Below are 16,060 nucleotides of genomic sequence, written 5' to 3'. Positions count from 1 at the left end.
TGGTGGTTTCCATTTTGTTATGCATTTCGTTTAAAGCGTTTTTCAGCTCCTCGTGACTGTTCCTTAGTCCCTTGATCTCTGTAGCAAGAGATTCTCTGCTGTCAGCTATACTGTTTTCAAGCCCAGTGATTAATTTTATGACTATTATTCTAAATTCACTTTCTGTTATATTATTTAAATCCTTTTTGATCAGCTCATTAGCTGTTGTTATTTCCTGGAGATTCTTCTGAGGGGAATTCTTCCGCTTGGTCATTTTGGATAGTCCCTGGTGTGGTGAGGACCTGCAGGGCACTTCCCCTGTGCTGTGGTGTATAACTGGAGTTGGTGGGTGGGGCCGCAGTCAGACCTGATGTCTGCCCCCAGCCCACTGCTGTGTCCACAGTCAGACTGGTGTGTGCCTTCTCTTCCCCTCTCCTAGGGGCGGGATTCACTGTGGGGTGGGGTGGCCTGTCTCGGCTACTTGCACACTGCCAGGCTTGTGATGCTGGGGATCTGGCGTCTTAGCTGGGGTGGGTAGGCAAGGTGCACAGGGGCAGGAGGGGCAGGCTTAGCTTGCTTCTCCTTAGGTGATCCACTTCAGGAGGGGCCCTGTGGCAGCGGGAGGGAGTCAGATCCGCTGCCGGAGGTTTGGCTCCGCAGAAGCGCAGAGTTGGGTGTTTGTGCGGAGCGAGCAAGTTCCCTGGCAGGAACTGGTTCTCTTTGGGATTTTGGCTGGGGGATGGGCGGGGGAGATGGCACTGGCGAGCACCTTTGTTCCCCACCAAACTGAGCTCTGTCGTCAGGGGGCTCAGCAGCTCTCCTTCCCTTTGTCCTCCAGCCTTCCCGCTTTCTGAGCAGAGCTGTTAACTTAATGACCTCCCAGACGCTAAGTCGCGCTTGCTGTGGGAACACAGTCCGTCAGGCCCCTCCGCTTTTTGCAAGCCAGACTCGGGGACTGTGCTTGGCCGGCGAGCCGCCCCTCTGCCCCGGCTCCCTCCCGCCAGTCCATGGAGCGCGCACCGCCTCGCCGCCCTTCCTACCCTCTTCCGTGGGCCTCTCGTCTGCGCTTGGCTCCGGCAACTCCGTTCTGCTAATCCTCTGGCGGTTTTCTGGGTTATTTAGGCAGGTGTAGGTGGAATCTAAGTGATCAGCAGGACGTGCGGTGAGCCCAGCGTCCTCCTACGCCGCCATCTTCCCTCTCCCTCTTCTCTAAGGTTTAAATTGTAAAACCCAAGGTCATCCTTCACTTCTTTTCTTTAAATGAAAGCTTGCTTTTCTTTTTGGTGGTCTGCAATAGGTTTTCATAGTTACAAATATAAGCAGCTGCCTTGATTGATTGTAGGAGTGCCTCTGAGAGACTTTACAGCCTCTCCCAATCACAGTACTTGAAATTGAGTCTCCTTTCAAATTTAATTATGTATGATTTCTATGCCTCTTTTCTGTATGTTTGAGATTCTGTTGTTTGCTGATTAGAATACTATACTTTTTCTAGTCTATTGTCACCTCCTGCATCATTGTCAGTGGCTTATGAAATCCATTTATACTGGGGATGTGCTATTCTACTATTTTCTCTTCTTCACTCATGACTGAGTGTCATTATTTCAATTGTCCTTGTGGCACCCAAATACATCTTAAAGTCTTTCATATTTAGCATTCTAAAATAAATTAGAGAATCCAAAGCTGTTTCTGTTTTAGAGTCTTCGTTTCCATTATGAGCCTTCAAAACATATATTATTCCCTACATCCTTTTGGGTTTGTGTGATGTTTACGGTTTTTCAGTTTATTCTATGGAAGAAATTTTTGTCAGATACTAGCAGGTATCACATACCTTTTATTTTTTCCCATGCAGAACTTATAAATTAGGTTTCAGTATCCTTTCTCTTAATTTTGCTTACCGTTATTGATTCTTTTTTTTCTGATTCTTTTTGAGATTCTTTGTTTTGAACTTTCCATGGTTGCAAGAAAGCAGAGGGGTTAAGAGCTCTGGAACCAGACTTCAGAGTTTGGGTGTATATCTTGACTTTGCCACTGGCTAACCTCTCTGGGCCTCATATGTAAAAAGAAAACAATAATTCCTACCTTCAGTTGGTGTGAGGATTAAATTATTTAATATATATAAGTTGCATAGAGGAGTGTCTGACCCTACATGTGTAGATGCTAGTCATCAAAATGGATTTTTGTTGGTAGGTGTGCCCACACTCTGCGTCTTTCAACTTTCCTAAAGGACCAACTAATAAATGAACTGAGCAGTTGAGACTGATCACAGCTCATTAATCAACATAGACACCTGACATGAGAGCCAGTTGTGTGTGTGTGTGTGTGTGTGTGTGTGTGTGTGTGTGTGTTTTAATGTTTATTTATTTTTGAGAGAGACAGAGCACAAGTGGATGAGGGGCAGAGAAAGTGGGAGATGCAGAATCTGAGGGAGGCTCCAGACTGTCAGCTGTCAGCACAGAGCCCAATGCGGGGCTCAAACTCATGAGCCGTGAAATCACAACCTGAGCCAAAATCAGACACTTATCTGACTGAGCCACCCAGACACCCCCCAGTTATATATTAACACTGCCACATGAAGGCTGCTATTTGCCAAAGTTTATCATAAAAATTTAATTGAATCACTGTAATTATATGAAATGGTAGGAATATATTTTGAGGTCTCGTAAGAGTGTTCCCAGACTAAGGATCTGAACAAGACTATATCTATTAAAAGGAAAAATTCAGTGGTCAATAAACATGTGAAACTGTCTCCAAACTTTTCTACTGATCACAATGTGCACATTCAAACAACAAGATGACCACTTCCATAAATTACAGTACTAAAAATGAAAAGTGATGATAATTGATAAATCGAGGAGAAGATGTAGTGAAACACCTTCATGAACTGCTGGTAGAGTGTAAGCATTAAGTGGAAACTTTACTTTTAAAGTAGTGTGTGTAAAACAACTTAAAAATGTTCATACTCTCTGGATCAATAATTCAATATCTAGAAACCTACTCTAAAGAAATAATAAAAATTTGGGTATTAATTGCATGGGTGTCCACAGCACTATGTGTAATAATGAAGAATTAAAAACTGACTAATAAGCATTATGGAGCTTATATTGTAAGACTCATGGGGTTTACTAAACATTGTTGTGACCCTCTGATAGCTACTTGTTGAGAGAAGAATTTATAATTACATTAAAATGATGTTTACTTAGTAAATTGCTATGTAATTTGTACTTGTCTTAAGTGAAAACGCTGGACAAAATAAGATGTGATGCAACTGTATTTTTAAATACTTAGGAAAAAGATGAAATATTATTTCTCTGTTAATTGTGTTTGCTTTTTTATTTGTAAGATGACAGATTTTTTCCTACTGCATTTAAAAATTTTTATTTATTTATTTTGAGAGAGAGAGAGCGAGAGAGAGAGCGAGCACTATTGGGAGAGAGACAGAGACAGAGGGAGAGAGAGAATCCCAAGCAGGCTCCATGCTGTCAGCACAGAGCCAGACACAGGGCTTGATCTTGGACACCCAACCAACTGAGCCACCCAGGCACCACTCTAGTGCATTTTAAAAATGCTTTTTTGTATTTGTATATAATCTAAAAAGAGAACACCCCCCCCCCAACCATTGTAATTGCATGGAAAGGAGAAGAAATTTGCCACACAGTGACAGAATTTTTGAAATGCAGAAAAGAGCAAGCAGTGAAATTCACAACAGTCTAGTATTAGTATTAGGGTGAACCAGCCCCCATCTCTTTTTTGCCACTGACAACCAGGATGGTCTGAGACAGGGTACCTCCTTTGCCAGGAGATAGAAAATGCTTTATTACAAAAAAAAATTTTTTTTTTAATTTTTTTTTCAACGTTTATTTATTTTTGGGACAGAGAGAGGCAGAGCATGAACGGGGGAGGGGCAGAGAGAGAGGGAGACACAGAATCGGAAACAGGCTCCAGGCTCTGAGCCATCAGCCCAGAGCCTGATGCGGGGCTCGAACTCCCGGACCGCGAGATCGTGACCTGGCTGAAGTCGGACGCTTAACCGACTGCGCCACCCAGGCGCCCCCCCAAAAAAAATTTTTTTTAAGAGAGAGTGCAAGTGGGGAAGAGGGGCAGAGGGGGAGAGAGAGAGAGAGAGAGAGAGAGAGAGAGAGAGAGAGATTGGGAGAGAGAATCTTAAGCAGGCTCCATGTTCAGTGCAGAGCCCAACGCTAGGCTTTATCCCACAACCCTGGGATCATGACCTAGGCCAAAATCAAGAGTCAGACATTCAACTGACTGAGCCACCCAGGAACCTAATAAAATGCTTTTAAAAGGGGCACCTGGGTGGCTTAAAAAGTGGCATCAGACTCTTGATCTTCATCTCAGTCTCATGTTCACATCTCACTTTGGGCTCCGCACTAGGCATGGAGCCTACTTAGAAAAAAAAAAGTTTTAAAAAGCAGGTGCTGCTGCTATGTAAAAGGTAGGACTATAATGTTATTACAGTTGAATACCTAAATTTTTTTTTTAATTTTTTAATGTTTATTTATTTTTGAGAGAGAGAGAGCATGAGCAAGGGAGGGGCTGAGAGAGAGGGATACACAGAATCAGAAACAGGCTCCAGGCTCTGAGCCGTCAGCACAGAGCCTGACGCGGGGCTCAAACTCATGAACTGTGAAATCATGACCTGAGCCGAAGTCAGACGCTTAACAGATTGAGCCACCCAGGTGCCCCTGAATACCTAAAATATTTTAATGGCAGCGTAAATAAAGGATTTTATTTTGATTGTTTTCTGTGATAATTAAAATGAACAAAGTGGAAAACTTCCCAAGCTTGATTGGGAATGAGTGAATGAAATATCAGAATGATAGACTTCCCACCTGTGTGACAGGCATCTGAGCCTAGGGCAAAGACTTTATCCAACAGTTCTCTTAAATAGTGGTAATAGGTAACAGATCATAGAAACCAGAGAGCTAATTGTAACTTCTGGGTTATGATGGGGTATTTTAACTACTATTTGCATCTGTCGCTGTTTGATACATTAAATAGGGCAAAATCACCAGCGGCAACAACTTCTAATGAAGGAACCTGTCAACAACAATGAATTCTAATAAGAAAACACTTATTTAGAGAGCAGTACCTTTCATAAATCAAGTTGGTTTTCTACCATGTTTTTTAAGCATAATGATTATTTTCTAGAGGATAAAAAGGAAGTTTTTCCTTCCTTGAGAGGTTATGTGCCATGATTAGATCAGAAAGATGTCATAGTGAAACCTTTAATAAGCCTTGCTGCCTCCTTTCAGTCCATAGTTATATCTATAGCTTCCATATGGGGCAGAGATTTCCATCCTCACCAATTGTGAATGATGCCCCAGGGAGGCATTATGGAAAAGACCACGTTCTTTTGGGGTTTTTCAGTACTGTGGCCAAAGGATTCTTTCCAGTTACCCACCCAGATGGAATTTGTGGCAGCTTAGCAGCCTGGACACTGACATGATAAAAAAAGTGTAAAATACTGAATTTCTATGTGTCTATGTGGTTTTAGCTTTGATCTTCATTTTCAGTTATACAATTAATCATGTCCACGTCTCTCTGAGCCTGGTGCTCCAGGAGCAGATACTTTTCCCATTATTTTAGTTCTAAATACTTTCTCTAACTTAAAAGGAATCCATGGTATGAAACTTTAGCTTAGAAAAATCGATATTCACTTTGTCAACAAAGTAGTATGTTGAATAACTGAGTTACTCTTTCCTGATACTGCAGGAGTTTGACCAAGACGAGGATTGCAATCATTCCATATTGCTTAGTGAAGGAGGGGATCCAAGTGGTGATGGACAAGATTGGCAACCCAGGACAGAAGGTATCTGGCTTCTGTCCTTGATGCGTTCACAAAGTTAACATTGATTATTTGGATTCCTGCCACCACCCCAATTTCAGTAGTGCTTGGTGCCGAACCTTGAAAACAGCACAAGGGAAAGAGGACCCACTCATCATCCTATCCTTTGGTTCTTATCTCAATCAGCACATCTTGGCAACTTGCTGGCCCAAATGGCTATCTCTCTTATGTGTCTCTCTTGATTCCACCCTGCTCCAGCTCAGCCAGCCATTCTCTGCCTCTTTCCTTTTTCTCTGACAACATCTTTCCCTCCGTTTATTGCCTCTCAGAATCTTCTATCAGCTCCACAGATCTGTTCTCTTCCAGAATCAAGCATTTCTCCATCAGCTGTTATCCCAAAGCTCCTTTCTTCAGGGAAAGATGGGAGACTGAACAAGGCACTAAAGCCCCAAGTCTCAGTCCTTTATTCTATGAGTATATAAGTCTGGAATTTTTCCAGGACAACACCCATTCCAAATATGTTATCCTGTCATATCCTTAAGAGCCTTTGCATTTAACAGACCACAAGGTATTTGCAGATTCTCCCCTCAGAAAATAGTCTTGACAGCAATCACAATGATCTGTCATCTACTCACCTATAAACTTCTTTTTATTCATTTAAAAAAATTGTTTAAAATATTTGTTTTTGAGAGAGAGATAGAGAGACCGTGAGTGGGGAGTGTCAGAAAGAGAGGGAGACACAGAATCTGAAGCAGGCTCCGGGCTCTGAGCTGCTACAAACTGCAAGATCATGACCTGAGCCAAAGTTGGATGCTTAACCGACTGAGCCACCCAGGCGTCCCTAAACTTCATAAATTAAATGTTTATTAGCACTGTTCCAATTTCTCTCTGGCAGTTTTCTGACTTCCATTTCTAAACCTCGGGGAGGTTGTCCTCTCGGATGTCTTTTCTTCCACAACCCCGTCAACCTCCCCGAACACTGCTTTGCTGTCCAAGCCACTGTCTCCTTTGTCGCCTTATGTGATGCTGCCCTCTCCTGGGGAGTTCCTGCCTCTCTCAAACTCACTTGGAATCTCCTTTCTCCAGGCCGAGAGCAGAGAATAATTTAGTAACATTTGAAATAATTAACACCACGAAACCTGAAACATCTAATTAAAATTTAAAAATCCTGGCCTCCTTCCAAACACTCCTCGTGGTCTGACTTTGACTTTCAGACTTTTCAGAGCAGAGTTCTAGGAACAGTTGTGTCCGAAGCACCTTCCAAGAGGTTAAATAATTTCTTTATTCTACTCAGTTTGGAGATGACTTGCTGTTAATTCTTTTTACATGATTTATAATGTTTTATAAGGTTTTCGTATAGGAGCCATAGCATTTATGTAGCATCTCCACTAAGCTCTTGCCTAAAATTTGAGCTTTAATAACTTGGGATACAAACTGGAAAGAAACAATTATGTGTCTGTTTAATTTTCTTCTCATAGTTCATAGACTTTATTAGTTATTCTTAAGTCACAAGTGTGAAATAAAAACATCTGGGGCACTATTGTGCACTGTATTCATCTTAAGTATCAATAAATCTCTTTAAACCCCATTTACACGTTTCTAACGTACTTGAAGTTGTTAATGTTTAAATGCTTGCACACTTTATAAAAACTTTATGTATATGCCATATGAGTATATATTCTGTTGCAGACATACACATTTGTTTAATTTATCTCTGTTCACTGTATTCTATTCAAAAGGGAGCATCAATAAGATATATATAATGTTTGGATCACACCCACGGACTTTAACAACTAAGTATTCCTGCTGTACGCATTGGCTTAATTATAGGCTTTTATAGATGATAATTTGTAAAATATAATTTATGGCCCCCTAAAAATCCTTCATCCTTTTCCTTAGTATAAAAATCTTCTAGCACTCCTCACTCAGCTGTTTTCCTAGAACGATGATCAGATGCAAACGTTGTAGACTGCATTGAGCATGTAAAGTTACTCTTTTCATAAATGGATAAGAACCTATATACTAAAATTACTGGGCTTAAAAGAATTTTTTTAACGCAGTGCGTATCCATCAGGATTCTTAACTGCAGATAACAGAATTTACTCTGGTTGAGTTAGCAATGAAGAAGGTTTTAAAAGATAATAGAGGAGGGCCTGGGTGGTTTAGTCAGTTAAGCGGCCAACTTCGGCTCACGTCATGATCTCGCAGTTCATGGGGTTGAGCCCGACATTGAGCTTTGTGCTGACAGCTTAGAGCCTGGAGCCTGCTTCAGAATCTGTGTCTCCCTCTCTTTCTGCCCCTCCCCTACTCATGCTCTGTCTCTGTCTCGCTCTCAAAAATAAATGTTTAAAAAACCTGTGTCGAGAGTCACTATTTAGGAAATTATAAAAATGTGGAGAGGGTATTTAAAAATATTTTAAACACAACGAGCAGAAAACACAGGAGAGTAAGACTCTTCTGGAGGCAATAATTTTTCTTCGTTGAATGAATTAGACTGGGATAATTTTCAGTTTTCGTTTTAATAATGGCTTAACATTAACAAATTAATGATCGTTTTCCCACTTTGAATATCATTTTCACCTCTTCTGTGAAATTGTTTCTGGCTATATTTAAATGCTGCCTCTTAGTTTCTTTCTACTGTTATATTTTCTGATGGGGTTACTTTACCTCTTCTTATGTGGAAAGATGCACTCAAGAACAAGTGTTTTATTTTTACATGTGACAATGCATCATCTTTCCTGGTGGTTCTGGAACCTGGTAGGTTCAGAGGCTCCCATGACCATTCACGCTCAATGAAGAGACAAAATGGAGAACATTTGTATGTTCCCAGGCGATTTCAGAGTCCATACATTCTATAATCCTTTTGCCCTCCATTTATGACCCAACGATTAGGATGAGGCCATTAGCTTTTTTTTTTTTTTAATTTTTTTTTTTTTTAATTTTAGAAGGAGAGAGCACGACCAGGGAAGAGGGATAGAGAGAGAGAAAGAGTCTTAAGAAGGCTCCATGCTCACTTCAGAGCCTAACACAGGGCTTGATCCCACGACCCTGAGATCATGACCTGAGCCAAAATCAAGAGTTGGATGCTCAACTGACTGAGACACCCAGGCACCCCTAGGATGGGGCCATTAACTTTGAACAATTTCCGCAAGGGCAGGTATTTCTTATACTTGCTTATTGTATCTTTTGTTCCTTGGTTTGAAAAAGAAATCAACCAATTAACAAACTATTGAACACATTAAATTTGCTTAAAAACATTCTAGGTTTATTAGTTCTCAATAATTGTAAAAGTACAGTTATTTTTAAGAATGTGTTCACATGAATATGCTGCACACAGTTTTCCAACTTTCACAGCAAAGTACTAACTGCAGCTAGCCTTTGTATAGACTATCCTTTTCACTGACAGTTTAGTTATTAGGAATGTATGCTGTATGTTTTTCTTACTTTAACATGTCAGCTAGGATTTTGCACTTGAAGATGGCTACAAAAATATTATAAAAGACATCCATCTTCCTTTCAAGTATGAGAGCAGCCTTGATGATGTCACACAACCTCATGGTTATCAGTTTCTTTGTCTGTAAGACGAAGGGCTTAGATCAGATGATCTCTAAGTTCTTTCCAGCTCTGTAATTCCAAACATCTTATTTTGTGTCGCTGAATAGCGTGGTGGTAGCATCTTTGAAAACATTTTAAAAATATATTGGCCATTCCAAGGAAACCTCATTTTTGGAGATGTGATCCCTGCTATTTTATAATAGCAGAGAACATCCGATCATGTTGTCATATTTGAGAAACATCAAGAAAACCAAAGCTAGATTATTTAGTAACTTTCCCAAGATCACCCATAAAAAGCAGAGGAGGGATGTAGATCCATATCTGTCTGATTTGTACCCTTTTATCTTCTCTGCTCTACTTCTTCCCTAGCATGCCATCAGTGGGGCTATTTAAAACCATAGCCCCCCTAGACATAGGGAGATGCCCTAAATGGCCTTCAGAAATACATAGACAGGACTGAACACTGGGACAAGCACTGGGTTGTTTGGAAAGCATACACCTATGTGTTCCCACAACACCATTTGTACACTTCTATCACAATGTTTACATTGAAATGCTCTTTGCTTTCTTATTTATTGTCTTTACTAAGGTCACAGTAGCACCTTGTTTATTTCTGTATCTTCAGCACAAAGAGTTGGGCTTGGCATATACTTAATAAAAGTTTGTTGAATGGAAAAACATGAACAGATGAACAAATCTTAAAAGTGGCATGGTTCCCACTAGTTTTTTTAAATGTAAATTTAGCATGTTATATTATAAGCAAGCATTGATGCTACAAGCTGGAACCGTCTGGCTTAAGGGTTATAGTGGGAATCATTCCATGGAATCAGAAAGGAGTTGACCAAAATTCATATAACAAGCAAGTTCCCATGGGGCAACATAAATGATTTCATTTAAATCTCACAGTGGTCCTGTGAAGTAGGTGTCATTAGTTACACTTTACAGGAGGGCCTGTTTTCTCCATCTAAGGAGAAAACATTGCTCACCATAAAACTTTATTTTATATCTGGAAAGTTTTGTTACATATTTTTTTTTGCTCTTTAAGCAAGCATTGATTCAGGACCTGTCATATGCTAGATAGGAAAAATATAAAGATGGCTGAAACTCAGTCCCTGGTTAATGTCCCTGTAATTTTTTAAAGTTTTTACTTAAATTCCAGTTAGTTAACATACAAATAATATTAGTTCCAGCTGTGCAATATAGTGATTCAAATTCTATACATTACTCAATGCTCATCATGATAAGTGTGCTCTTAATCCGTTTCACCTATTTCACCCATCCTTCCACCCACCTTCCCTCTGGTAACCATCAGTTCTCTATACTTAAGAGTCTGTTTCTTTGTTTTCCTCTCTCTCTCTCTCTCTCTCTTTTTTTCCCTTTGTTCATTTGTTTTGTTTCTTAAGTTCCACATATGAGTGAAATCATATAGTATTTGTCTTTCTCTGATTCATTTAACATTATTCTCTCTAGACCCATCCATGTCATCACAAATGGCACGATTTCATTTTTTTTAATTAAAAAATTTTTAATGTTTATTTATTTTTGAGAGAGAGAGCATGCACAAAAGCAGGGGAGGGGCAGAGAGAGAGAGGGAGACACAGAATCTGAAGTAGGCTCCAGGCTCCAAGCTGTCAGCACAGAGCTTGATGTGGGGCTCAAACCCACAGACCATGGTATCATGACCTGAGCCGAAGTCAGACACCCAACCAAGCCATCCAGGTGCCCCTAGATTTCATTTTTTATGGCTAATATTCCATTGTATATATATAAATACCACATCTTTTTTTTAAGTATAAAAATATGGTCAGTGTTTATTTTTCTCCATCAGACATAAATTCAGGATTTGTTAACAAATTCTTCACAACAGAAATTAATTACTGATCAACAACATCTACAGAGCCGAATAAAGCAATGTCACCTGATTAATGTGTCTGCCCTGTATCCACAGAATATAGTATTTAAAATAAAATTGTTAGACAAAATGGTTAAACAAAAAGGCGTTGACAGAACATATATTGTACTTTTTTTGAGTCATCAGTCTTAAGTCTCTGACATTGCTACTTGCATTTTATAGCACATTGATTCAATTCCAATAACATTCCCCTAAGACTAGTTAATGGCCTAAAAATTATTCTTAATTTGTAAAGTTACAATACATTTTAGTAATTTATACCCCACATCTTCTTTATCCATTCATCAGTTGATGGACACTCGATCTGTTTCCATAATTCAGCTATTGTAGATAATGTTGCTATAAACATCGGGGTGCATGTATACCCTTGAATTAGTATTTTCAGTGAAACCAGGAGCTGGTTCTTTGAGGATATCAATAAAATTGATAAACCTCTGGCCAGACTTATCAAACAGAAAAGGGAAAGGACCCCAAAAAAGAAGCACAAATGAGAGAGGAGAAATAAAACAAACACCACAGAAATACAAACAGTTATAAGAGAATATTATGAAAAACTATATGCCAACAAATTGGACACCTGGAAGAAATGGATACATTCCTAGAAACATATAACCTCCTAAAACTGAAGCAGGAAGAAATAGAAAACTTGAACAGACTGATAACCAGCAACAAAATTGAATCAGTAATCAAAAACTCCCAACAAATCAGAGTAGGACCAGATGGCTTCATAGGTTTGAATTCTGTCAAACATTTAAAGAAGAGTTAATATCTGTTCTTCTCAAACTATTCTAAAAAATGGAAAAGGAAGGAAAACTTTTAAATTCATTCTGTGAGGCCAGCATTACTCTGATACCAATCTGTAATTATTTTTATTGTTATTATTATTTTTTAGTTTCAGGTATACAATATACTGATTCAGCAATTCTATATATTACTCAGTGTTTATCATGATGAGTGTACACTTAATCCCGATCACCTATTTCACTCACCTTCCCCACCCCACCCCCTCTGGTAACCATCAGTTTGAATAACTATAGTTAAAAGTCTGTTTTTTTGGTTTGTGTCTTTTTCCCTCTGTTCATTTTTTTCCCTTAAATTCCACATGTGAGTGAAATCATATGATATTTGTCTTTCTCAGACTCACTTTGCATTATTCTCTCTAGATTCATCCATGTTGTTGCAAATGGGAAGATGTCATTCTTTTTTATGGCCGAGTTTCATTGTGTATATATACCACATCTTCTTTATCCATTCATCTATCAATGGACACATAGGTTGCTTCCATAATTTGGCTATGATAAATAATGCTGCAATAACCATAGGGGTGCATATGTTTTTTTGAATTAGTGTTTTTGTAGTCTTTGGGTAAATATGCAGTAGTGTGATTATTGGATTGTAGGGTAGTTCTATTTTTAATTTTTTTGAGGAACCTCTGTACTGTTTTTCACAGAGGCTGCACCACTTTGCATTCCCACCAACAGTGCAGGAGGGTTCATTTCCTTTACATCCTCCCTAACACTTGTTGTTCCATGGGTTTTTGGCTTGTAACCATTGTGACGGGTGTGAGGTGATATCTCATTGTGGTTTTGATTTGCCTTTGCCTCATGATCAGTGAGGTTGAGCATCTCTTCATGTGTCTGTTAGCCATTTGTATTTCTTCTTTGGAGAAATGTCTACTCATGTCTTCTGTCATTTTTTTTTTTAATGTCAATTCTTTTTTTTTTTTTAATTTTTTTTAACGTTTATTTATTTTTGAGACAGAGAGAGACAGAGCATGAACGGGGGAGGGTCAGAGAGAGAGGGAGATACAGAATCTGAAACAGGCTCCAGGCTCTGAGCCATCAGCACAGAGCCTGACTCGGGGCTTGAACTCACGAACTGCGAGATCATGACCTGAGCTGAAGTCGGATGCTTAACCGACTGAGCCACCCAGGCGCCCCAACTCTTCTGTCATTTTTTAATTGGATTATTTGCTTTTAGATGTTGAGTTTTATAAGTTCTTTATATATTTTGGATACTAACCTTTTATCAGATATGTCATTTGCACATATCTTTGCCTATTCTCTAGCTTGTCTTTTAGTTTTGTTGTTTCCTTTGCTTGTCAGAAGCTTTTTGTTTTGGTGCAGTCTCAATAGTTTGTTTTTGTTTCCTTTGCCTCAGGAGACATGTAGAAAAATGTTGTTACAGCTGATGTCAGAGAAATTACTGCTTGTGCTCTCTTCTAGGATTTTTATGTTTTCAGGTTTCACATTTAGGTCCTTAATCCATGTTGAGCTCATTTTTGTGTATGGTGTAAGAAAGTGGTCCAGGTTCATTCTTTTGCATGTAGCTGTCCAGTTTTCCCAACACATCCCAGTTGAAGAGACTGTCTTTTTCCCATTGCATATTCTTGCCTCCTTTGTCATAGATTAGTTGACTGTATAATTGTGGGTTATTTATGGGCTCTCTATTCTATTCCACATTCTGTAATTACTAAAAATAGATTAGCTAACTAACCAGGAATAAAATACTTAGTTCCCAGTTGCCACTGGAATTCATTACTTTCTTATTTTTTATTATTGTCATGTGTTTCTATAGGTTTTGAGATTATTGTTACTTTTCCAGGAGATGTCAGTTATCCCCAAGAAATAAGCCAAGAAGATTTACAAGAAAACAAGTAAGGAATATACTTTGAAAGGTTAGATTGAAATTTAAGTATGAAGTGATACTTGTGTGATAACCTACATTTTTAGTAATTCCCCTCCCAAAAAACACTCTCAAGCAGAGGTTGTAATAAATATTATTGTGGCAGGAGCCAGATAATACCAGTTTTAGGTTTTGTGGACCATATTGTTTCTGTTGCAATGAGGCAACCCTCTGATTGTAGCTTGAATGTCATCATGGACAATATGAAAACAAAGGAGTATGGTCCAATAAAACTACAAAGACAGACTGAAGACTAGATTTTGGACACCTGTTGGGATGAGCACTCGGTGTTATATGGAAACCAATTTGACAATAAATTTCATTAAAAAAAAAAAAAAAAGATTTTGCCCAGGGGTCATAGTTTGCTGACCCTGAGGCAGTGCCACTTAAAATGTGATTCTGTGGTCCTCCTGTTACCAGTCCATGATGAAGTCAGGATAGAACTTGAAAATGTAAACATTTAAAGAGTTGTATTACAGTTTGACAAAGTAATCTTAGATTTACTGATCTGATAATGAAAAACTTGGGGTTTATTTTCATGTTTTTTTATTTTTGATTTATTCTTATAGTAATTCACTTTTATTACAGAAGTTTCACAACAGTTTCATTCCACAATGGACTGGAAAATTTTAAAACTGGTCCTTTACCAAAGATAGTTTGAGAAGTACTGAGCTGGTTAAAGCATTTGGAGAAGTAAAAGAGTGCATCATCTATGCCTGCACTTTGCCCACCTGATTTCTCTAAGGAAATAGGGGCTGGGGAAACTAAAGTGTAGAGTGCAGAAGGCAGACGAGGTGAGGAGTGAATAGGAGGGTGGAGAGGTCTTGTCCTTTGAAGAATACAGCTCTTCCACTCAGCAGCATCATTTGGAAATAGTTCTCTGAGCTTTCTGGTGATCTCAGTCTAAACTGAGAAGTGGAGATCCAGAAGATACAGGGAATGAGTTTTGAATGAAACCATGTTCTCCTCCCTTCTAGTCAGATAACCCCAGTGAATCAAGAAAGGGCACAAGCACATTCTGTTTCTCTTCCAAATGAAATTCACATGGTGGACTTCCGGACAAAGACTCTGACCATGGGTCAGAAGAAGGAGGAAAGTTCCAAGGAGCTCTGTGATGCAAATGTGGGCTTTTTGTTGCCAAGACCTTGCTTAGAACCAAACATCTCCACATCTGTAGCCAGAGAAGATGTTCCTCACTTTCTGAAGGAGCAGCAAAGAAAATCTGAAGGTGAGTTCATTTAATTAGAGTGATTTCTCTATCCTTTTGTCGATAAATTATCTATATATCTATCTATCTATCTATCTCTATCTATCTCTATCTATCTATCTATCATCTTTCTTTTTCTTCAGTGTTTGAAAAATCTTTACCACAAACTCCCATTTGGTTGATGTTTACCTGTGGGAATCTTGGGGCCTTACATGGAGGATGCTTTCCTCCAGGATTTGAGTTGGCCACTCTCTCTAGCCCAAGACTTGTTTACTAGCTAGCACATTCCTCTTAGGGCAATGCTGTCTTTGATATTTGCTTACTACTGTCCTAAACCAATTGGTCTAAGCCTCTGGGGACAAACCTGTAATCCAACAAGTTGCATTTTTTGGCTTATTGCAATAAGAGAGATCGCACAGCAGAGAAACTGTATGGGTAAGGTATTTAGTTTGGTGCAGTTCCAGTAGCTTCCTGAGAAAAGGCACATGAAGTATATTAATGATAGTTTTTCGTCGTCTCTTTTTTTCTGAACTCTTTTCTTTCCATTTGTTTTGTTCTCTGTATTTTCACATTAGAGACTTTTCTCACATATCCACTGTTCCATGGCCATCTATTTGTGTTTCTTGGCAGTACTAAAAAGTGCTGTGGGCTCCAGGTAAATTGCATAGAGAGGCCTAGATGGTGGAGTGAGGGAGTCCCTAAGTGTCAGTGTGCATAGACAGATTTTTCTCTTGGCCAGTTTTCCCTAGACAGGGATAACCCAAGCCCCTGACTGTGGGTTGAAAGGCTGGGACTCACCTATCAATGTGCAGACTTCCCTTTCATCCTTTTATTGTCACTCCAGCACCCTGTTGCTACTCTCAGCTATACCTAGCTACTTAGCATCTTTGTTCCAAACTCTCTGGAAAGTAAACTTCCA

General features: G+C 39.3%; 1 protein-coding gene across 3 annotated transcripts in view; it reads left to right on the top strand.

Moving 5' to 3' along the window:
• The window catches only part of MAP3K19 (mitogen-activated protein kinase kinase kinase 19), a 68,819-nt gene that overhangs the window by 35,523 nt on the left and 17,236 nt on the right, over positions 1 to 16,060 (top strand). For all 3 annotated transcript variants that reach the window (XM_040474920.1, XM_040474919.1, XM_040474921.1), the window contains 3 exons: positions 5,710 to 5,806; positions 13,827 to 13,905; positions 14,912 to 15,162. In XM_040474920.1, the coding sequence (XP_040330854.1) occupies positions 5,710 to 5,806; positions 13,827 to 13,905; positions 14,912 to 15,162 (427 nt within the window). The remainder of the gene's footprint in view (positions 1 to 5,709; positions 5,807 to 13,826; positions 13,906 to 14,911; positions 15,163 to 16,060) is intronic.

This window comes from Herpailurus yagouaroundi, unplaced genomic scaffold (genome assembly GCF_014898765.1).
Source record: "Herpailurus yagouaroundi ecotype Mexico unplaced genomic scaffold, PumYag 140, whole genome shotgun sequence".
Classification (NCBI taxonomy): Eukaryota; Metazoa; Chordata; class Mammalia; order Carnivora; family Felidae; genus Herpailurus; species Herpailurus yagouaroundi.
The sequence above is the reverse complement of the archived record's forward strand: the minus strand, read 5'-3'. Positions and strand labels throughout refer to the sequence as shown.